The sequence below is a fragment of the Dendrobates tinctorius genome, unplaced genomic scaffold (genome assembly GCF_039654945.1).
Source record: "Dendrobates tinctorius isolate UK_male_01 unplaced genomic scaffold, ASM3965494v1 ptg000154l, whole genome shotgun sequence".
Taxonomy (NCBI): domain Eukaryota; kingdom Metazoa; phylum Chordata; class Amphibia; order Anura; family Dendrobatidae; genus Dendrobates; species Dendrobates tinctorius.
This window is the reverse complement of record NW_027361821.1, coordinates 22,475,364-22,498,554: the sequence shown is the minus strand read 5'-3', so window position 1 is coordinate 22,498,554 and position 23,191 is coordinate 22,475,364. Positions and strand designations below refer to the sequence as shown.

Genomic DNA, 23,191 nt, shown 5'->3' with positions numbered 1-23,191 from the left:
CATCAGAATCATAAATCCTCATAGGTTGGGGAAGGAGAACGTGGAAGAACAGGCTGTGGGTGCTGCTGGACACTGTGGCCAACATCGCCCTGTGTGGGGCCATACTGTTGCCCATGATGCTGGAATTGTCCTGCCTCCTGGGACTGTTGGGGATACTGGCCAGAGTAATGATGATGGTGAGGGGCTTCTTGTTGGCTGTGGTAGGCACGTGGCTCATACCCACCAAGATAGCCAGATCGTCCCCAACCAGGTTGGGACCAGCCTCCAACACTGGGTGGGTACAAGTGGCCATATTGGTGGGGTTGGCTTGAGGCTGACATTTGGGGCTGCGGAATAGAAGGTTGGGTAGGGGGAGGAAGGGGTTGAGGTGTTGGCCCACGTATTAGGGGCTGTTCGGACCCTGCTTGAGCAAGCATCTGTGTGGATGGTCTCATGCGCATTAGATTTCGTGGTGAGAGCTGCCACCTCTCCAGAAATTCAAAAACCTCATATGGGGTATTGGGGGGGTGCTTGCATCAAGCAGGATCTGAATACATCCCCTAATACGGAGCCGGACCTCACGGGTAAGGGCACGGAGATAAAGGGTGAGGCTACGTGCATAGGCCTCCTCCCCATCATCTGTAGTTACTCTAGACAAATAATTGAGCACCCCTGTGTCCACATTGGTCCTGCTCTCTTGAATAGTGACCTGGCGCCTTCTTCTTGTTCGCCGTGATGTAAGAGCAGCCTGTGGGGAGGACCTGATCTGGGCAGTTGGGCTGCTGCTCAAGTTGCCCGGCTCTTCCAGGATGGGTGATGTGGCAGCAGCAGACCGTCCTGGTGGTGTTGTGTGTAGGCCAGCCATTGTGCTGTCCTGTGATGCCTCATCTTCAGCCATCCTTCTTGTAGGGGGAGAAGATGGGCCAGCCACCTCATCCCCTACAGGATCTATAATGGGCTCTGCCTCTGAGGCCGTTCCTCGATCCGTAAGGTTGGATTGAGTTCTGTTATGAAATAGAACAGAGGCAAAAATACATCAATATTTTTGTCCCTGTAAAGTATTTGTGTAATGCATTTGTGTAATGTGGTGTGAGGTATGTACTTACGGTCTCAGATCCAGAATTGGGGCGAGGAAGGACAGCCGGTCATAGTATATGTACTTCCTTTTTACATATCCAGCATCCCCACTCCTGGACCGCTGCTGGCGTTCCCGGCGGAACTGGTCCCGGATGCTTCGCCAGCGTTTCATCACATCTTCCACTGCAATGTGACAGGAAATATTGTCAAATTCACATATTTGAGAGGTCACATTTTCTAATAGTAGTCTAGGTATGGGGCCTTCTGGGGTGTGCGTTCTACCCATGGTGGCATATGTAATTGGGCAGATACACAGGGTCTCATTAGCTACACTTAAAATAATTTGTTTGGCTAGGAGAATGAGGAGCTTGTGGCCTAACCCCAAATTATGGCTGTGTGAAGCCACGTGTCACATCCAAATGTAACGGCCTCATGAGGCTAAAAGTACATGCACAGGAAGGGGGGTGCTGATTCTAGATTCCTTTTTTTTTGCGCGCTAAGGTTAATGATGTTTAGCGTTGCACTTACGAATTTTATGCTGCTCATCACGTGATCGGTCACCAAAGTCATGGTACATCTGGCGACAGATGCGCCTCCATGACGCCTCCTTTCTTGTCCGGTTAGCATAATTTGCATCGCGTGGGTCCCATATTTCGGGACGCTCCTGCACCAGGACAATGAGCATCTCCACATTTATGTACGTGGACGCCATGCTGCTGCTGTACTCCGTGGAGGCGTACTTCCTGGATGTCTGGAGCACTTTTTGAGCTAATTTGCATGTCTAGGCTTCCTGATGATGGATTGGCCCATTTCCTGTCACCAGCCAAAAGACCTGCGTATTGCTCGCAGGTCACACGTGTGGTCCGTGTGTAATCCATATTTTTTGCGCACCCATAGACTTGCATTGGCGTACTACGGGCGTAGTACGCTGACAATCGCAGCATGCTGCGAGTGGCACGGAGCGTAGGATACGGATGAGAAATATACGCCTGGTGCGAGTGATCCCATAGAGAATCATTTGTCCGTGTCTAATGCGTGCTTTTAGCGCCTCTCACTCGCCCGTATTCCTCGCCAGTGTGACTCTGGCCTTAGGGATCTTTCACACTTTTAATTTCCTCGTACATGGTCAATCTGTGTTTTTCACATATAGTACACCTACTCACTATAGTCTATGGAGCTGTTCACAAGTACATTACTTTTGTGGACCGAGCAACTGCAACTATCTTAATCACAGATCAAAGTCTATGCTTTAGGGTTCATACTCATCTGTGTATAAATCAGTCGATTTTTTTTTTTTTTCAGCTGGAATCTAGAAGAGAAAAAAAAATGACAGAATGGCTGTGGCTGCGTATATTGGACGAGACTCATCATTGCAAGTAAATGAATGCGAGAAAAAAACATATGGACGGCACACAGACCATTTATATCCTGTTAGATTTTTACAGATACATTACTATTCTGTGAAATAGAATACTGTAAATGGTCCTGTACATGAGTGTAGAATAATAGTTGCAGAGAAAAAAAACGTATTGCATACGGATGTCATACATGATACTCATACTACTTTTCTGGATCAACATTGGAGTGATGTTTTAAATGCAGATGAGTGTGAGCCCTAAATAATAAACTTGTGACAGCCCACTGATGGTATTCTGTTTGCAACCTAGTTCTGTCGGTTTTTCACTGACTGTTTATTAACCCCTTCACGACTTTGGACGTATGGATACGTCAAGTTGATTTTGCGCGCACAGGAGCTGTGCAGGTGCAATCGCCGCCAGGTGCTCAGCGATTCTTACAGCTGACACACGTCTCTCACTGCAAGCAGTGGTGCACTCACCGCGCCCGGCAGTTTAACTCCCTAAATGCTGCAATCAATCACAGCATTTAGAAAGTATGCAGAGGGAGGGAGCTCCGTTTGACTTCTGATCAGCACCCCCACTATGTGATCGCTGCGGTCCGATCATTGTCATGGTGACCCAATGTCCTCATGATGAAATCCGGGTCAGCAGGCTCTAGTAAATTAGTTAAATCATGTGCAGTGCATGATCTAACTAACTTGTGTCTACAGCACTGACAGGCTTCCACACGTCTGTTTTTTGTGTCCATATGTGGTCTGTTTTTAAGGGCCGCGAATACAGACACATGCACCCACAATGTATTCAATTGTGGTGTGCACATGTCAGGTTTTTCACATGGATGCACGCAGACATGTCAGTATTTTATCAGCAGCATGGTGAAAAAGTGTGCCACACACGTGTACATTGATGACATCCATGTGTCATCAGCATGACAGGTACCGGCATGTGGAAAAAGTGGTGCAGTTTGCGCTGTTCCCAGGCACCGGCTGCTGAAAGCAATTCTCATCATTGCTGCTTGGTCTCCCTGAGATCAGTGAGACCAGGCAACAATGATGGAAGTTGTACTCCGCAGAAGCTGTATCTCTCCTGTGTAAAATAAAGAATTAAATGCAAAAATTGGTGTGGGCTTCCGAGCAATTTTCATAACCAGCAGAGGAAAAGCTGACCACTGGGGGTTGATGTTAATAATCTAGGAGAAGGGAAAATATTTCAAAAGGTTCCCAAGCTATTAATAACAGCTCACAGACTGGACAGTGTCATGATGAGATCATTCAGGCTGAAAACCAGGAGACAAAGAAGTGCTGTGAGTGTAGCTTCATTGATGAGCAGTGAAGTCATAGAAGTTACCACTGGTCACTGAAAATGCACTCCCACCGGCAGTTCACTGTGAGTCGGGACGATGAACTGTGGTGATTTTATTAAGACCACCGTGATCACCATGAAAATTTTCCATCTTAAGGATGAGAGCTGATGTTAGTAGACTGAGAGGGGTGGCAATACCTCTGGCCCTGTCACAGGCTATTAATATTAACCAACAGCTGTCTTTTTAGCCTTTGCTGGTTTGAATTTATAGGGGGACCATACGTAATTTTTTTGGGGGGTCCCCTGTAAATTCACTAGGAAAGGCTAAGTAAACAGCTGTGTGCTGCTATCAATAGCATGTGAATCTTATGGAAGATTACCCCCTTTCCCAGATTATTAACATCAGCCCCCAGCAGTGGGCTTTCTCCCTCCTGATTCTGAAAATTATTGGAAAGCCCATGCCATTTTTTTTAAATTTAATTCTTTATTTTACACAGGAGAGACATAGCTGCTGAATACTACTCCCATCATTGTAACCTGGTCGAGCTGATCTCAGGGAGACCAAGCAACAATGATGAGAGCTGCCTTCAGCAGCCGGCACCTGGGATCAGAACGAACTGTACCACTTCTTCCCAGGCACTGGTACGTGTCACATGGAAACAAGAACTGCACACGGATGTGAAATATGGACACACGGACACAGATGTCACATGAGTACAAACAGATGGCACATGGGCAGGGATCTCATCAGCACTGGTTTTTCCTGTATAGCAATCACCAGGACGTGTGAAAGAAGCCTTGCAAAGCATAACAATTCTCCTGCATTGTTATGCTTTATAACTGTGACTGGAAGGCTGAAAGTCCAAAGTACCATGGTCCTTTCCCTGGAAGAAGATCTGGCTAGTCCCGTGTTTGAGACTCTTAAATGAGGCTCCACTGACTTTATTTGCATATTCGTATTTCCCAGGGAGCATTGCACCTAGGATTTCACTGATTGAGCGCCTTTGCCGGCTGCCGCATTGTTTTCTTTGACTGGTCTCCCTGAGGTCAGTGATTGTTTCGTGATGTTGGTCTACTAGGCACTGCTCCCACCTAGCCAGAATCCTACTCCACACTGATGTGGGGCAACACCCCGAAACAGCTGTCTGTGGATGGATACCTGGCCTTGGTATTTCCCTTGTCATATCTGTAAACTCGTAAAGAGCTGGATATTGACTTAAAGGGCCACTTAATATGGTGGTAATGGTGGTTTCCGAAAGGAGCCACCCCTTGGCTGGGTCCTTCCCTGGAGGAAGATCTGGCTAGTCCCGTGTTTGAGACTCTTAAATGAGGCTCCACGGACTTTATTTGCATAAAAGTACCATGGTGAGAATAAATAAGTAAAAAAAAAAAAAGGTGTGAAAAAGTTAAAAGAAGTTGTAAAAATATTAAAAAAATCACAAAATAATAGTTAATAAAACAAATATTGTGCCCGTAAATACATATTTTTATGAAAACATCGGGGTTTCCGTGTAAATTTCTGAAATATGTGATTCAGATGGAACCCCCGGAGGAAGATTCCCTATAATAAGGCAGATGGAGACACTGTGGACGCTGTCTGCCTATGATCTGGTGTCATCCGTCTTATTAGGATGTGTGCACATGGTGAGGATTCTGCTGCGGATCCTCAGCGGATTTGCCTCTGCGGATCCATTGCAAACCCTCAAGCAATGTACAGTACAATGCTCATTGGATTTTAAAAACCGCAGTGCACATGCTGCAGATTTTTCCACGCGGATTTTCTGCGGTTTTAAATCCGCAGCGGTTTAACACCTGTTGCATTGTACAGGTGTCAAAATGCAGGGGAAAACCGCAGGCAAATCCGCAGGTAAAACACAGGTAATTTTACCTGTGGATTTACCTGCAAATCCGCGCGGAAAAATCCGCAGCATAATCCGCACCGTGTGCACTCACCCTTAGACGTGCATAAAAGTACCGTCAGCCACAGCTTTCTGCAATTCTGAAAAGGACACTGTTGAATACAGGCCAGATGGAGTCCAGACTGCTGCATCATTATAGTGAATGGATCCCTCCAGGGTTTCATATGTCATGTCACTCATAGATTTAGATGGAGACCCCAAAGTAAGTGCTCAGCATAGAGCGTTGGAAAAATGTGATCCTAAATGTTATGTAAAATGTTCATTATAGTGAATGGATCTTTCAGGGGTTTGAACGGAATCACGTCACTAGGAGATTTCAATACAAACCCCGTTATAAATGCTCAGCTGGAAAAATGTGATCCTAAATGGTAGGAACATTTTACATAACAAAAGCTTCAAATCTATCTTCAAAAAAAAAAATTTCCACTCAGGTCCATCATCTGCCAATGGAAATATAGGGGGCTTCCATGTTACTGGTAGCCCAAAAGCTAAATGGCTCCTCGACCCCCAAAAGAAACTCGGCAAATTCTGTGCTCCCAAATCCAAATGCCCCCTCCCTTCTGTGCTCCAGTGTACATAAATCACAGTTAGCGTCCATATGTTTAGCATATGTGTAGCGATGAAAGCCCTCCTAATTTATGGATGCCTGTCACGCCCCCCACCGGCGTCGTGACTTACCTGCGCACCTCCCGGCGCGTCCCCGCTCCTGACATCCGGCCTCCTCCTCGCCGCTCCTACGCCCGACGCTTTGACTGGAACCTGTGACGCGGTGGCTCCGCCCCCAACATGGTGGCGCCCACCATCTATTTCTTCCCGGCGTCTTCCCAGGTAAGACGCCTGTGTATCTTTCCGGTGTCGCTGTCCGTTCGGCCAGCGTTCACCCATCTCCCAGGCCCGGTATCCCTACCTTGTTTGCTCTGCCTGTGCTGTCTCTGATAGCTTCTGTGTCCTCCTCTTCGCTATCGCTGTGTCCCTGTCTCCCCTCTGGTGTCTCCCCCTGTGCTACCATCTCTGGTAACCTGTCTGAGTGCCTCCTGCCTATTGGTCCCTTTGTCTGTTCTACCTTAGGTCCTTATCTTCGTTGTTACCGTCTCTCCTTCTCTTGCAACCTCCAGTCTCCGCCAGTCCCGAGTGCTCGATGTCCTTGTCCCTCTCAGGCTCCGTGTTTGCTGTTACTTCCTCTCTGTTGCTTCTCTGACTCACTACCCTAGTCTCCCTGGAGCTTAAGCACCCAGTCGCCCCTTTGGCTCCGGCTGTCACGGTTTCATCCCTTGTGGGCCTGTATAGGGGGTGGCTCCACCTGGTCAGCTCGCACGCGGGGGCTCTGGAGCCGTGACCCAGAGGGTCCACTCTGGGTAGTTCTAGCTTTATCTACCCATCCTAGCACAACCGTAACAATGCCTATCTCCAGAAGCATGAGCTGGGCACTAAACGTAATGGGGCTAAAACAAAAATTTGGTGGTAAAAATGTATGGTAATTGTTTTCCTTCACTGCTAAGTGGTATAAAATTCCCACCTGTGTTGTCAATATGATCACTGCATCCTTAGATGAATTCTTCAAGAGGTGTAGTTTGTGAAATGGTGTAAAATGAGGAGTTCCGCTGTTCTGGCTCCTCAGGGGCTCTTCCAATGGATCATGGCACCCGCAAACCATAACAGTAAAATCTTCTCTATAATATGGCTATCCTTCCCTTGTGAGCTTTATACTGTACCTGAAAAGTATTTCCCGATTACATGTAGTGTATTGGTGCACTCAGGAAAAATTTTTACAACAAATTGAGAGGTCCATTTTTTCCTATTAACCCTTAGAAAAATTTAAAACTTGGGGCTAAAACAACATTTTAGCGGTAAAAAAAATGTAATTATTCTTTCTTCACTGCACAATGGTATAAAATTATGTGAGGCACATGTGGTGTTAATATTATTACTGCAACCTTAGATGAATTCATTGGGGGGTGTAGTTTGCAAAACGAGGTCACACATGGAGGGTTTCTGCTGTTCTGCCATGTCAGGGGCTCCACAAATGCAACATTTCATCTACAGTAGAGAAAATAAATCCGCCAAGTATGACCAGGACACATGATATCAATATTAGCCTATAAATATACTTGCCATGTATCCACAAGGATTATAACGCCTATCATCAACTACCATATAGGATCAACATAACAAAAAAGGTCATCAAAAGGCAACTTTTACAAAAATAATACAAAATATTTATTAGAAAGACATTGTTAAAATACATATCACCAATAGGGGGACAAGGGGAATTAGAAGGAACACACATGTGCAGTGCGATTACACACAAAGATGACGCACACATCCAGACACATAGAATGTTTATACCAGTATATATCTAAAAAATAGATGTCCCAGAAAATTGGTCTCTGATTATAAATAAATCAACCACAGGTAACAGGATATAATTATATTACCATATCACATAGATGTAGCCACACTAAATTATCACCTGGGAATGCAAACAATAATGCATTGTTGATGCATATACAGAGACCGCAAATCCTGACCACCAATATTATTCACCCACCATTCTGTCTGCCATAATGGCCGCTACAATAGCAAGGGACAGAGTCGGTATTGGCTTTTAGGATTGCTACTTCTAAAAGGTGACACTAGAGTTCAAGTCCTCTTACTCTCTGAAGAGGCAATTTACATATTCAATTTCCCATAGAAACATTGCATGGTCTATAAGTCTCCTTACACTGACACGTAACTCTCCAAAGGGGAGACATTATGCTGGTAGTAGTAATCCAAATCATGGCAGATCTAGAGTTGGGATTCAAGAGGGGTGAATGGAGCTAGGAGCTCAGGACATTTGTCAGCAGGGTCACTAAAGATGATGATTGTGTGCTGGAGAAGAACTTGAAACCAGATCGAGGTAACAAGGAGGTGAAGTCATCAGAAACACACACATATTCCAGGGGCATATCTGCTTATTTTACAGTCAGCTCGGAAGTTGGCAATCCCACTCCTACCATTGGTGGATGTGGATAAACAGTACTTGAAAGTTTTTATATCCAGTAATTTCAGGTATGGGAATTATTTTCTGGTGCCGACTGACAGCACTTCTTTCATTGTCCATTTAGTCATTTTGAACAGCAACAGCGCCAGCCAGGTGGTGACTGGTGACATCTCCACACCAAGTGGCACTTATGCACCGTTCACATCCTACTCAATTGCTGCAATGCGTTTGGACACATGATGCACATCCTCACTTTAAACTTTTTTAAAACAAATATACCCACTTGAAAAAGGAAAAAGGTAGGGCTCATTGCCAGGAGAGTGTGTGAGTACCTCAACAGTTCTTCTGTGGTGAAGAAAGGGCTCCTGCCTTGCAACTTGAATTCAATGCTGCATATATTAGAGCGTCTGTATGAGCAATATAAGGTGGGAATGTGACCTTGTGATCCGCTATTGGCCGGTGGTGAGAACTGTGTTTGTTATTGAGGCCCTTCAAAGAGCCTACAAAATGTAGTAGTAGAGACAAATTTGGCATCAGCAATGTCATGGCTCTTTTAGTTATATTGGCACAACATAAAAAATAGGTCATTGCTTCCACAATTACCATTTTTATCATTAAAAAAAAATAGGATTTTTTAAGACAATGAATTTTCACGGTGGGTCCATACTTAGGACTGGACATTAGAGATGGGAGAATTGATATTGAAGTATCATTCATTCATCTGTGGTTTAAACACAAACTGTATATGAAAAAAATGGTACTGGTGTTTCCATGTTTTGGATCAGTGTATGGTCCGTGTGTCCGTTTCTACCATCAGTGTTTTTCACGGATGCATGAATAAATACATTACATGTCATTAGTGTACTGTTTTGTTTTTCGCGGACCCATTGACTTGTATTGGCCCTTTTCATCAGTGCTGCTGGAAAAAAGTGACAAGGGTCCTTGAGGTTTGCACAAACAGTCCGTGAAAAAACATGTGAACAGCCCGTAGATTATAATAAGTACGTGTTCTGTCAGAACAGGAAGGTGAAACACGGACGGCTGAATCCGGCCTAAAAGTGCATGTACAGATTAGATTAAAAATATGGCAGGTAGCTACACTGCTAGCTATTTTTGGACAGGGTTTTTTTTTTTTTATCAGGTAATTTTTTATTAAACATTTTCAAAAACTGAAAAAACAGGTAATCACATACAGGGTAGTTCCCAAATAGTGTCTTACATAAACACAATAAAACCCCACAAAAATCCCTCCCATCTCACCCCCCACCCCCACCCCCACCCCCCCTTTGGTCTCTCACAGCTACAGTTCTCGAGTTATATCCACCTCAACGCTCTCATCCATGTTAATCTAGAAGGCGCCAACCTGGGTGTGTCTAAGGCGCCCACATATCCTCCCATTTCTTAATTGTTCTCTTTTGATACACATATTTCTCCATATCTATATTATTATTAACTGCATCAGTAACTTCCGTGATTGTGGGTACAGAAGATCCCCTCCAGTGAGCCGCCACTCTCTTACGAGCTTGATATAATATTCATGAGACTGCCAGCTGGTGTCCCTCTGAAAGCGGGAAAGTCTCCACCCGACCCAGAAGAGCCATTTTTTGCATCTAGTACCATTTGACATTGATAGACAGTGTTAAGTAAATCAGTCACATTCCCCCCAAAACCTACGTAACCCGGGACAGTTCCAGGTCATGTGTATCAGATCCGCATTGGGCATTCCACATTTCCAACAATCAGCCTCTCTAGCATAACCCATTTTCAACAGCCGTACAGGAGTTCGATAAATTCGATGAAGCAAATAAAGATGCGACACTCTGCGCCTCGCTAACCGAGACTTTCATGACTTCTTGCAATGCATCTTCGCATTCATCATCTGTTAAATCACCTACATCTTCATCCCACTTATTCTTCAGTGTCTCCAAGCTTGCCACTCTCTTTTCCAACATTGTTGCATATATCATGGATATAATACCTCTTGATCCTCCTCCCATCGCTACTCTATCCAACAGCGGAGTTTTAGCTGGATTACCTAGTGGAGTGAATCGCTGTTGTGTTTCACAAACATGTCTCAGTTGAAGATATTGAAAAAAATCTTGCATTAGGAATGGAAAATGTCTGTTTAAGATCCTCAAAAGATCGAAACTCCCCTTCCGAATAAAGCTGTGATATTAGTTTAAGCCCTCTCCTCTCCCATAGCTCAAAACCCTCTAATTTATTTAGCTCTGTGCATGTCAAGTTTCTCCAGATCAGGGCATGCCCCGTGACTCCCTGTATACCCAGTATTTGTTTGGCCATGTTCCATACCTTATCCATGCACTTCATTGTTGGACTATTGATAGCTCGAAACTGACGGAACCGCCCCGAGTCTAGCACCTGCACCAGTAAGTCCTTTCCCACTACGCATGTAAGCATACACCCCGAGGAACTTCGCATGATGGAATCCTCCCCCCCCCATCCTCTAAAATTCTGCAACTGCGCTGCAAGATAATACAGAAACGGGTCAGGAACCGCTAAGCCCTCCAGTTCTTTAGATCTACGCAAAACCTCCAACCGAATTCTAGGAACACTCCTCTTCCAGATAAGCTTTCTAAATATTCTATTTATCTGATAAAAGACTTGACCAGGAATCGAAATGGGCGCATTATGGAGGGCATATAAAGCTTGTGGCATGAGAACCATTTTTATTAGGTTTTCCCTTCCCTCCATACTCAGTGGTAACCTGCACCAGTCCTTTACTTTTTGATGAAATTTAGCAAGTAGCGGGGTAATATTTAAACGCTCAAAATCTTGTATATTATGCCCAATATGAATTCCCAAGTATTTAACCTCTTTGACTACATTTAAGCGTCCAGCCGATCCCAAAGAGTTCTCGGGGGCCTCTCCCACTGGCATAATTGAAGATTTCTCCCAGTTAATATATAGACCAGAGATCGCTGCTAAGGATCCAAAGACTTCCATTGCCACCTTCAGAGAAGATGGCCATTCCCCCAAAAACAAGAGCATGTCATCAGCATACAACGCTATTTTTTCTTGCAAAGACTCATATTCAAACCCAACACATTTAAATATTACCCCGCTACTTGCTAAATTTCATCAAAAAGTAAAGGACTGGTGCAGGTTACCACTGATTATGGAGGGAAGGGCAAACCTAGTTAAAAGCCGCCCAAATTACTACTGCCAAGGACTCAATTGCCAGAGCAAACAGTATGGGAAACAGGGGGCACCCCTGTCTGGTCCCTCTGTGTAAGTTAATTGTATTTGAAATCTCCCCATTTACTATAACTTTGGCTTCTGAACTCGAATACAGCAGCTGTATCCAGGCAATAAAATTTTTACGGAAACACATCTTGGCTAATATAGCCCACACATATGGCCATTCGACGTTGCCAAATGCTTTGGCAGCGTCCAAAGATGCAACAGCCCTAGGTTCCTTTCCATTTGATGGCATCTGTAAGTTTAAATACAACCGAGGGATATTAATTGCAGTCGATTTCTCTGGCATAAAACCAGTTTGATCTGGATGAATAATACTAGCTATTACTCTAGACAGCCGCATCGCCAGGACCTTTGCTAAAATTGTGACATTAACGTTTAAGAGCGAGATAGGTCGGTATGACTCTGGAAGACAAGGATCCTTATCAGCCTTGGGGATCACCACTATGATTGCGTCATTCAAGGACCGGGGCAAGTGCCCATCTTCCCTAGCCGCCTCAAACACCTTCAGCAGCTGTGGAAGCACTATATTTTAGTACTGTTTATATACCTCCACAGGTAGACCATCAGACCCCGGTGTCTTATTCCCTGCCATAGAGTCAAGAGCCTCCTCCAATTCCTCCAGACTAATTGGTGCCTCCAGCCCAACAGCTTCCGATTCCGACAGAGTAGGCAGACTAGTAGTCCACAAAAAGCTACTGAGCAACTCGTCAGAGAACCCCCCCCTGCAAATTATATAATGTCTCAAACTAGCTAGAATTGCCCCAGAAGATGTTCCTTGTTCCCCGTTTTTATTTTTTTTATCTCCGCTACCATTGCAGGGCCAGATTGAGTCTTGATCCGGGTAGCTAGCAGATGTCCAGTTCCTTTTCCCTCCCCAAAATAAACCTGTCACCGGAAATATCGTTTATCTGCAGCTTTTGAAAGCTTATGCTGAGCTGATTGTTTTTCTGCGTCCTTTAATGCGCTAAATTGTATATCTGACGGAGTTTTCAAATATTGCAGTTCTGCAGAGATAACTTCCTTCTATAAGAGTTCCCCATAGTCTCTAGACTTAGTTTTAACTCTATTCACTTCTGAGACAAGCTATCCTCTCAGGTAGGCTTTAGACGCATCCCATATTATTTCCCTGGGGGCTGTACCCTCATTAATAGCAAAAAATGCTTTTAGCAAGTCAGGGATCCCAGCATCTGCCTGAATAATAGGTAACCAGAATGCGTTAAACGACCATGGTGCCCATTCCCCTCTCCCGCCATTTTCCCAATTAAATGTTGCCATAACAGGTGAGTGATCTGACAAGGCCCTAGGTTGATACTCCACTCCTCTGGACAGTCGGACTGCCTGTGGGTTACCCAGTATCATATCAATCCTGGACAGCGAGCCATGAGAGAGGGACATACATGAGTACAATCTTGTTTGTGGATTATCTCGTCGCCACAAATCCACCAGCTCAACCTCATCAACAGTCTCCCAAAAGGTGTCTGATCCCTGCGATCGATCGAATGTGTTATCCAGTATATTGTTAAAATCACCCAGTATTATCGTTGGGACTCCGGGATGTCTCTCTACAAACCTAAGACTCTCCTTCAACACTGTTCCAGAATACGGAGGAGGGACATAAAGAGCTACAATTAAACAATCAATTTCATTCAATCTGCCCCTCAAACATGCAAACCGACCATCCACGTCTATTTTAGAATCAGATTCACAGAACGTAGTATTTTTTCGAAACAGCACACTCACTCCTCTAGAATAAGTGTAAAAAGTGGAATGAAAACATTGCCCAACCCATCAAGGACGCAAAGATTGAAGTCTATCCTTTGTCATATGTGTTTCCTGCAAACATATTACTTCCGCCTGCGAAGATTTTGCATAATCAAGCACTGTCTTACGCTTAGTCAGCTCATTCAGGCCACGGACATTCCACGTCAATATTTTAAGGTTTCGGGCCACAGTACCTACTTATGAGACATAAAAGCAATAGGACAGCGTGAGGAAGCATTTCACGCATATACCTAGCCGCAATAACCCCATACATCAAGAGACAATTGAGAGAATAGAAACAGTTCCCAACATGCCCACCCCCCCTTCCCAACCAGTTCAAAACCCCATTTAAGCATAGTACTGGAGGCCGGGGCTCTCTTTCTTCGCTTAGCACGAGAGTCCAGACCATTAACCATCAGCTCTCCAGAAAAGGGGGAAAGTTGTTAGCAGCTTATCACCGCCAGCAATCAGGAGCTACAAAAAAAGGAAAAACAAGTCCTCTCCATACCGCAGTCCCAGCTTGCTCTACATATTGCCGGAGTCCTCGTCATCCAGATATTTTTGCATATTCATGGACGTAATGCAAAATGGAGAGAAAGAAAAAAAAAATTAAACAAGAAAAGGAAGGATTAAGAAACCATAAAAAATTCAACTTTGTAGCCCGCGTGCACCATCAGAGCTGACTTAAAGTGTACAACAGGGAAGAAGGGGATTTCCATCACTTCTCCGCCAACAGTCAATCCAGAGGGAGGCATCTCAAAAACAATCCTAAAAGGCATTTAGCGCAGATCCATTATCATGAAGTAGTTCATACACCAAGGATAAACAGACTCAAGTAGCCGAATGACATAATGTTTTCTCATTCTTATACAGCCAATCCCGTGCATCCTTTGGAGATTCGAAGAAATGGGTAGCTTCCATAGCAGCCACTCTCAGCTTGGCCGGATACAGCATTGAATAAGACACCTTTAAGGATCGCAACCAGCGTTTAACATCTTGAAATTGCCGTCTCTTATTTTGAACTTCAATGGAGAAATCCGGATACAAAGAAATTTGTTGCCCATTTATTGTTAGGTCAGTCTTGTCTCTAGCCTCTCTCAGGATGGCGTCTCTATCCATATAAAGAAGGATTCGGATCAAGACAGTGTGTGGTTGTGCCCCAGGCGGCTAAGGTCTAGTGGGTACCCTATGGGCTCTTTCTATTGCAAATAATGGGGACAGAACATTATTCCCAAACGATTTGCAAAACCAGTCCTCAAAGTATTCCACAGCTCTATTTCCTTCTGCTTTCTCAGGGACCCCCACTATACGCACATTATTGCGGCACATCCGATTTTCCAAATCATCCTGCTTGGCTCTAATTGCTTCTATTGCTTTGCCGTATTGTCCAACTCGTGTTCTCACAGGCCATAATACATCTTCCACCTCACTCTGTCTCTCCTCCAGCTCAGTGGTTCTGTAATTTAGGGATCTAATATCCTGTCTCACATTTATTAGCTCATCTTTAATGTCCTTCATCTGCAGGGCCAGCGCTGTGTTCCCCCTTGATACAGCATTCAGGACATCAGTGAGGGTGGGAGGATTAGCAGCCTGTTCTGCAGTGGCCATGAGCACAGGGTCCTGCATCCGTTCCCCAGCCTGAGTCTCTATGGCATCCCCTGCATTTCCTGGGAGCCATCCACCTCCATCTGCCCTGCTTCTCTCTCTAATTCAGCCTTTACCTGCTGGTGTTTAGGAGAGCCAGTGGTCGGGGATCGCACATATTTCTGCAGCCTTGCAGTCGCCTACCTCCGCCTTTCCTCTGCACGTCTCCCGCCATCTTGAGTTTCTCTCTCCTCACCTCTCCCCAGCCGCGTCTTCCTCATAGTAACGGAGATCTCTGCCGCTCACCTCCCGGTCACCACCTGTCTGCACCGCAGGTCCCAGAGGAAGACAGTAAGACCGTCCAGACCCTTCAGGGCTCAGGATAATGGACGATAACCAGATAAATTGACCGGAACTCCTGGGTCCTGCTTCCTCTCATATTGCCGACTAGCTCCGCCCCCCCCCTTGGACAGGGTTTTGCCCGTAAAGCGCTAATCTGGGAAATTAAACATCACTGAAAGTGTGCTCTGAATGTGTCATAAGCAACATACCCCATTCTGAGCACCCAAAAATTGTGTGCATATTGCTGCTCACACAGAGGACTGAATAAAAAACTGGAGTCTGAACTGAGAAAGTAAGTTAATGTGCATGCACAATGTAAGTGCATATTAACACATGACCATTAACCAGAGAAAACAAAAAGCAAAAAACACAAATATCCTAAACTAAAAAGTTACTTTTTAGTTTAGGATATTTGTGTTTTTTTGATTTTTGTTTTCACACACAGAGGACTGGCGTATGCTACGGCCCCATCCTATAGGAGACAGGAGGAGGGATGAAAAGAGACCTTATGCATGGCACCGAAAATTGAACCTTCATAGGATGTGCAGAATAGATCTTGGCTTTTTCAGGGCCCCTTTGAGCTGGAGGCATGTAAATTGACCATGGTCAAACTTTTTGTCTTCATCACTGATGTTGGTGTTTCCCATTTAACTCTTAAAATGACACTACAGGAATTTGCCTCCCAGCAGCAAAGGACTAAACATATTGAACTGGACAAGAAACATCCAACCTGCCCAGTTGTGACACCTGCTATATTACAGTTTTTGTAGCTAAGTGGTAGAGTTGTTTGAGGATGAGGACAGGAACATAACTATATACAGTGGGGAAAAAAAAGTATTTAGTCAGCCAATAATTGTGCAAGTTCTTCCACTTAAAAAGATGAGAGAAGACTGTAATTGACATCATAGGTAGACCACAACTATGAGAGTCAAAATGAGAAAACAAATCCAGAAAATCACCTTGTCTGATTTGGCAAGATTTTGCGAATTATGGTGGAAAAAAAGTATTTGGTCACCTAAAAACATGCAAGATTTCTGGTTCTCACAGACCTGTAACTTCTTCTTTAAAGGGGAGCTGTCACCCTTTTTATCCCCTATTAGCTGCCGGCATAGACATCGGGGGCTTATCTACAGCATTCTGTAATGCTGTAGATAAGCCCCCGAGGTGGGCGGTCCGGTCCGATGGGTGTTGCGATTCGGTCCGGCGCCTCCCTTCTTCATGCGATGACGTCCTCTTCTCCCGTCCTGAAATGGCTCCGGCGCAGGCGCATTGCTCTACCCTTTTGAGGGCAGAGCAGAATTCTGCAGTGCGCATGCGCCAGACCTCCCGACGCCTGCGCACTGCAGGACTCTGCCCTCAACAGGGCAGAGCAGTGCGCTTGTGCCGGAGCCATTACAGGATGGGATAAGAGGACGTTATCGCATGAAGAAGGGAGGCGCCGGACGGGACGGCGATACCCATCGGACCGGGCAGCCCACCTCGGTGAGTATAATATAACGTGTTTTTCTTCTCTTTCAGGTTACATCGGAGGCTTATCTACAGCATTACAGAATGTTGTAGATAAGCCCCCGATGTCTATGCCAGCAGCTGCAAAGCCAAAAAAAAGGGTGACAGATTCCCTTTAAGAGGCTCCTCTGTTATGGATAGGTCACCGAGAAGGATGGCAGGAATAGGCTAGGCCACCAGGAAACCAGAAAGGTTGGTAACTTAGCGGATTGCAGACCCTTAATCCTAACAATACAACTAGCAGTAGCCGTGGGGTGTACCTACGATGCCCTAGACGCCTCGGCACAGCCGGAGAACTAACTAAGCTTAAAGCAAGAAAGGTGAAATCTAAACTACTCCGAAGTAGAACCCCAAAGAACTAGATAGCCCCCAAACATATATTGTCGGTGAGACAAGATGAGGCACAAACACAGGCAGAAAACAGACTGAGCAAATGATGGGGCCCAAACTGTCTAGATAGGATAGGAAAGACACTGTCTGCAATCGTCCAAAAACCCTAAAAAATCCAACACGTCTGATGTTCAAAAAACACTGAGGTCTCACAACCTCTCCCCCACTATATTAGAATTCTGGTGTTAACTGGCAGCAAAGCAAAAGAGATTAATATAACAGGGGACTGAACAAACTGATACAATCTGTAACATATGGAGCGGGGTCCAGCACAGCCCCAGCAGGGAGCACGCTGAACCCACACAGCAAAGCAAAAAGAGGCAAAACCAGATCAGATGCAAAGAATTAGCAAATGAACAACTTAACTGAAAAAATGCAGGATCAGGCAGGAGACAGCAGACCTCAAAATGCAGAGGAAGAAACTAATCACCAGCAGCAACTGAGGGAAGCCTGCTCACTTATATCCTCCCAGTCAGTAACCCCTGATTTTCAATCATCGTCGTCAGGTGGCAGACTTCTGTCAACCCGGCCAGCTCCACTACCCGCAGTAACCACCAGAGGGAGCCCTGACTCAGAAGTCAGATCAAGAGAATTCACAACACTCCTCTGTCCTCCACTCATTACCTGTAGTAATGGCACCTGTATGAACTTATCAGTATTATGCCGGGATCACACATGCGAGAAACATGGCAGACTCTCACATGTTAATACCCAGCACTGCCGCCGGCACTCAGGAGCAGAGCGTGCGGCTGCATGTATTACTATACGGCCACACACTCCGATCCGAGTGCCGGTGGCAGTGCTGGGTATTAACATGTGAGACTCGGTCGTTTTTCTCGTATGTGTGATCACGGCCTAAAAGACACCTGTCAACATCCTCAAACAATCACACTCCAAACTCCACTATGGTGAAGACCAAAGAGCTGTCGAATGACACCAGCTGGGAAGACTGAATCTGCAATAAGCAAGCAGCTTGGTGTGATGAAATCTACTGTGGGAGCAATAATAAGGCTGGTTTCACACCAGCATTCAGGAGGGCTGCGGATGGCAGCCTACTTCCTTTCTTCCTCCGTGAAGCTCCGCCTACTGCCGCATGCATCCAGCGTTTCCCTGCGTACCTATCTTTAACATTGAGTATGCAGGGACATGCGTTGTATGCGAATGCGTCCGCATGTGTCGATTTGATGTGTGCGGCGACCGCACAGAACAGTCACGAGACATGGAGCCACGGGGACTCGAACATATTATTTGAGCATGCAGAAGACACTCTGTTAGCACCTGAGCATGTTCAGATAATACCTTATTCAAGGACGTTTGCTCATCCCTACTGGTCAGCCATGCTCAAGGACTCATAAGTTTGAAATGTGTTAGTTGCATATGTGGGCTTTTATTTGTGTCTTATGCCTCTCGTAAAAATTGTATGCGTGGATAAATTACATTTTGGATTTTGCTTTTATAAAGCTGTGAAACTGGACTTTTGGAATTAGTAAATACAGCACAGCATGCTCATGTTGTGTCCCGTTCTCCAGCCACATGCAGCATACAATGATTTTGGTGTGAGCTGGTGAATCTCTGTGGACTACTACAGTGAGTGCAAGGGGTATCCTAAAGTCTCGGGGGACCATAAAAGTCCATTCAGCCCATATAATAGCGTTGGTGTTCTTAAAGGACCTGGATAGTTTGAGGCCCTTTAACCCCTTAGTGACAGAGCCAAATTTTTAAAATTTGACTAGTGTCACTTTATGTGGTAATAACTCTAGAACGCTTCATCAAATCCCAGTGATTTTTAGGCTGTTTTTTTCATGACACATACTTTATGATAATGGTAAATTTAGGTTGACATGTTTTGTGTTTATTTATAAAAAATATCAGAAATTTGAGAAAAATGTTAAAAAATTAGCAATTTTCAAACTTTGAATGATTATCCCTTTAATCCAGATAGTCATACCACACAAAAACATTAATAAATAACATTTCCCACATGCCTGCTTTACATCAGCACCATTTGTAAAATGCATTTTAGTAAATTTACAATATGTATTTTTTTTAGGGACCTATCCATGTTTGAAGTGACTTTGGGGATCTCATATATTGGGAAACTCCCAAAAGTGATACCATTTTAAAAACAGCACCCCCTGACATTTTGAAAACTGCAGTCAGATAGTTTATTAACCCTTCTTGTAATTTTCATTAATTAATTCAAAGGGACATGACAGAAAAGAAAATGTGGATTTGGACCACCTAAATGCCGCTAACTTCTGAACAGGTTACAACAGCCGTCAGAAGCTAAGGCCACTATTTGGTCGTGAATTGCCATGGCAAACATGAGGACCACACGATCATGATCTGGTGAGCTGCTGGATTGTCACCTGTATCGGGAGGCTATTCTCTTATATATTAGTTCAGCAAAAAAGACGTATTAGCAGTGATTAAGGGGTTAAAGGATTATTCACTGGGCTCACCGGCTTCAGTTCACACCACAGGGTAGGCGTTTTCCAAACTCCTATTTCTTCAGAAACCTCATCACCCAAGCAGATAGCACTTACCCACACAACAGAAAATGAAGCATGAAATAGAAACATACGTATCGTTTTATCTACGATTTATAACCGAATGTGTCTTCAGTAACATCCAAAGTGGCTGCAATGTATTTTCCACTTTACAATAGATTTGTATTGCTGTCCTTTTCATCCTCATTTTTTACAAGCATAGTAGAGTATTTTTAATGCAATAGTCCATTTATATAATGCTATCGAAGCCCCACAACTTTATCAAGAAAATCTGCAAATATTTCTGGATGACCTGGTGGAAAAACTTTCAGAGAGGACAGGTCCAATGTCTTCAGCGTGCTTCCTAGTGTGCTATGGAAAGAGAAAAACAGTAAGTTCCTGTGTAAAGTTATATGGGTTTACAGTCAACGTTTGGAGCTTAAAGTTCCTGGTGGAAATATATCCTTGTGAAAGAGTAGCATGCTACTTTACACTGTGGATTACCCAGAACTTCACATCCACGGCAGAATCCAAGTGATTTCTGCTGTGGATCCTGCGGTACAATAAGTCAAATTTGCGAGATGAAACAGTAAACTTTCCAATCATTCGATTGGTTCTGGATTACTTGTTTGATTCCTATTACTCCAGATGAAATTAACATTATTTTCCCTAACCAAACAGTGATGCCATTATAAGGACACTGTTAAACGCTTCATCATAAAAATCGTGAACATATCCATTTATTGATAATTCTATTGTTTATAGCGGAGTTATCATTGAAGGAAATCAGCTGCAGCGGAGAAAATAGCGTCAATCAATCACCTCCACCATGACTATTTTTCAGCTGTAGCCTTGAAGAATATACAGGAGATTGACAAAATAAATAGCTTCATGGCAGTATGGGTTAAAGCCTAAATCATTATTATTTTGCCACAATATGGAAATATTCAGACATTTCATGCCACTACTGTTTTGATGAGCGTTTTCTATTAAGGCTGGGGTCACACTTGCAAGAAACTCGGACGAGTCTCAGGCCTCAATACCCGGCACTCGGGACCGGAGTGCGCGGCTGCATGTATTTCTATGCAGCTGAGTGCTCCGGTCTGAGTGCCGGATATTGAGACGCTAGACTTGTGTAAGTTTCTCACAAGTGTGACCCCGGCCTTAAAGGGATCCTGTCAGGTATATACCACTATTAACCTACAAGATACTAATTTAAAGAAGGTGCTGGGCTGCTGTACTGAAAGTGTAGCACCTGGGAGAAAATGCACTTTTGTCCTCCTGGGAGCAGCCATGCCGGCACGGACAGTCATCGCTCCCAGCACTGATAGTGGCAGCAAACACACCCTGGCACTGACTGGCACCAGGCACCTACATAACGCGATTAACCTAGGTAAGGATCATCCCGATTTGGGCACACCTTGACGCTGGTGGGATGGTTTTTACACTTAGCATGCTCCTATTTTGCATACATACCCACTTATATTCCAGTTAATTTTTTTTATTAGTTTTAGGTGTCTGCTTTCAGTGCAGGTAAGGGTGCGGCCTCCCTTCCCTCTGAGCTGAACATTACTTTTATATAGCTTCCCATTTTCTGTGTGTTCATGTTTAGGACTCGGTCCTGCTCGGCCATTATTCACGCTGACCACACATGGTAAGGTTTTAATATTAGAGCTTAAGACGTCCCTATTTGGGTACACCTTGTCTCTGTGGAGTGGCTTTTATGCTTTTTTTTAATCAAAGACAGTGTTTACCAAGTACCCTATTTATTTCTATGCACTATTGCTGTTACTTATTTATTTACAGCAGGGAATATGTTCATTTTGCTTCTGTTTTAAGCCCCCGTTACACACTGCGATATCGCTAGCAATATCGCTGTAAAGTCACCGATTTTGTGACGTTGCAGCGATATTGCTAGCGATATCGCTGCATGTGATACTTACCTCCGACCGGCTCCCCCACTGATTATCGCTGGTCGCGCGAGAAGCTGCTGGACCATTCCTCGTCGGTCGCTTCCTGTGGCGCCGACGAGCGACGCGTGGAGCCGGGCGGGAGGACGCAGGATTGCCGGGTCTGACAGGTAAGTAGCAATCCCCGTCCCCAGCAATGTCGCTGGTGATATCTGCCTGTGTGGCAGCTCACTAGCGACCACCTAGCGATGCACCAGCGATCCTGACCGCGTCATATCGCTGGTCGGGATCGCTGGTGCATCGCTAGGTGTAACAGTACCCTTAGGATAGAGCACTATGAACCTGCAGGTAAGTAACATTATTGGACATGACAGGTTCCCTTTAAGACGTTGACTGTAAAGAGCCAGACTATCATAATGGAGTTTGCACTGACATCTTGTGGCCAATGGGCAAATTGCAACGATTCTGAGATCACGGAACATAAAACTGATTAAGATGAGAACTAACCAGAATACAACAGTGTTAATTAATTACATGTGCAAGTATTGTGCCCCATTCAGATATCAGGGATTTTTCTTGTACGCAAAAAGACGTACTAATTTCCAACAGTGTGCTGGATCAGATTCTCATTAGCATGTAGTCAGTGTGTCAGCTTTTACCATCAGAGTATCATCAGCTTTATCGCATGCAAATAAGAAAAAAAAATGAAGGTTTTGAAGCTTCCACTAGAAAATTATTTTTGTTGTCTCAGTTTCTCACGTACACATAGACTGAGATCAAAAACACACTTCTCTGTATTTTTTGTTGTTGGAGGTGGGGGGCTGTGGATCACCGGGTCTGCCAAAAAAAATACCGACATGTGAACAATCCCATAGACAATAATGGGTACATTTTCTATCACTGAAGAAAAAACCAGAAAACACAAATAATGGATGTCTGTATGAGGTTTCAATGTTCTGGAGCAAAGTACACAATGCTTAGGGTAGAATCCAATGCCACGGTGTCAAGAAAATAGTAGAAAATGCAATTGCAGTATTTATGTGCTTAAATGGCAATGTGAATACAAGGGTGATTTTTTTTTATTTTTTTATTTCCAAGTGCTCTTTCTTATCTGAAAATTTGCTATAATATCTGAGCTACATTGATACTTTCATTATAAGCGCATGTGCTGAAATTCTACTGGTTTTGTTAATTTGCCTATTCGGTTTTATTTTATACTAGCTGTAGAGCCCGGCATTGCCCGGGCATAGTAACTAACTACGGTTAGTTATAACAAATTATGATATATATATATATATATATATATATATATATATATATATAGATATAATCTGAGTGTAGAGCCCTGCCCACTTTGCATAGCCACATT

General features: G+C 44.3%; 1 protein-coding gene across 1 annotated transcript in view; it reads right to left on the bottom strand.

The window, feature by feature from the left end:
- Positions 1 to 23,191, bottom strand: part of ALG13 (ALG13 UDP-N-acetylglucosaminyltransferase subunit) — a 198,163-nt gene that overhangs the window by 150,985 nt on the left and 23,987 nt on the right. Inside the window, exons 4-5 of the mRNA XM_073547540.1 lie at positions 20,174 to 20,284; positions 19,886 to 19,964 (exon numbers count right to left, since the gene is read on the bottom strand). Of these exons, the coding sequence (XP_073403641.1) occupies positions 19,886 to 19,964; positions 20,174 to 20,284 (190 nt within the window). The remainder of the gene's footprint in view (positions 1 to 19,885; positions 19,965 to 20,173; positions 20,285 to 23,191) is intronic.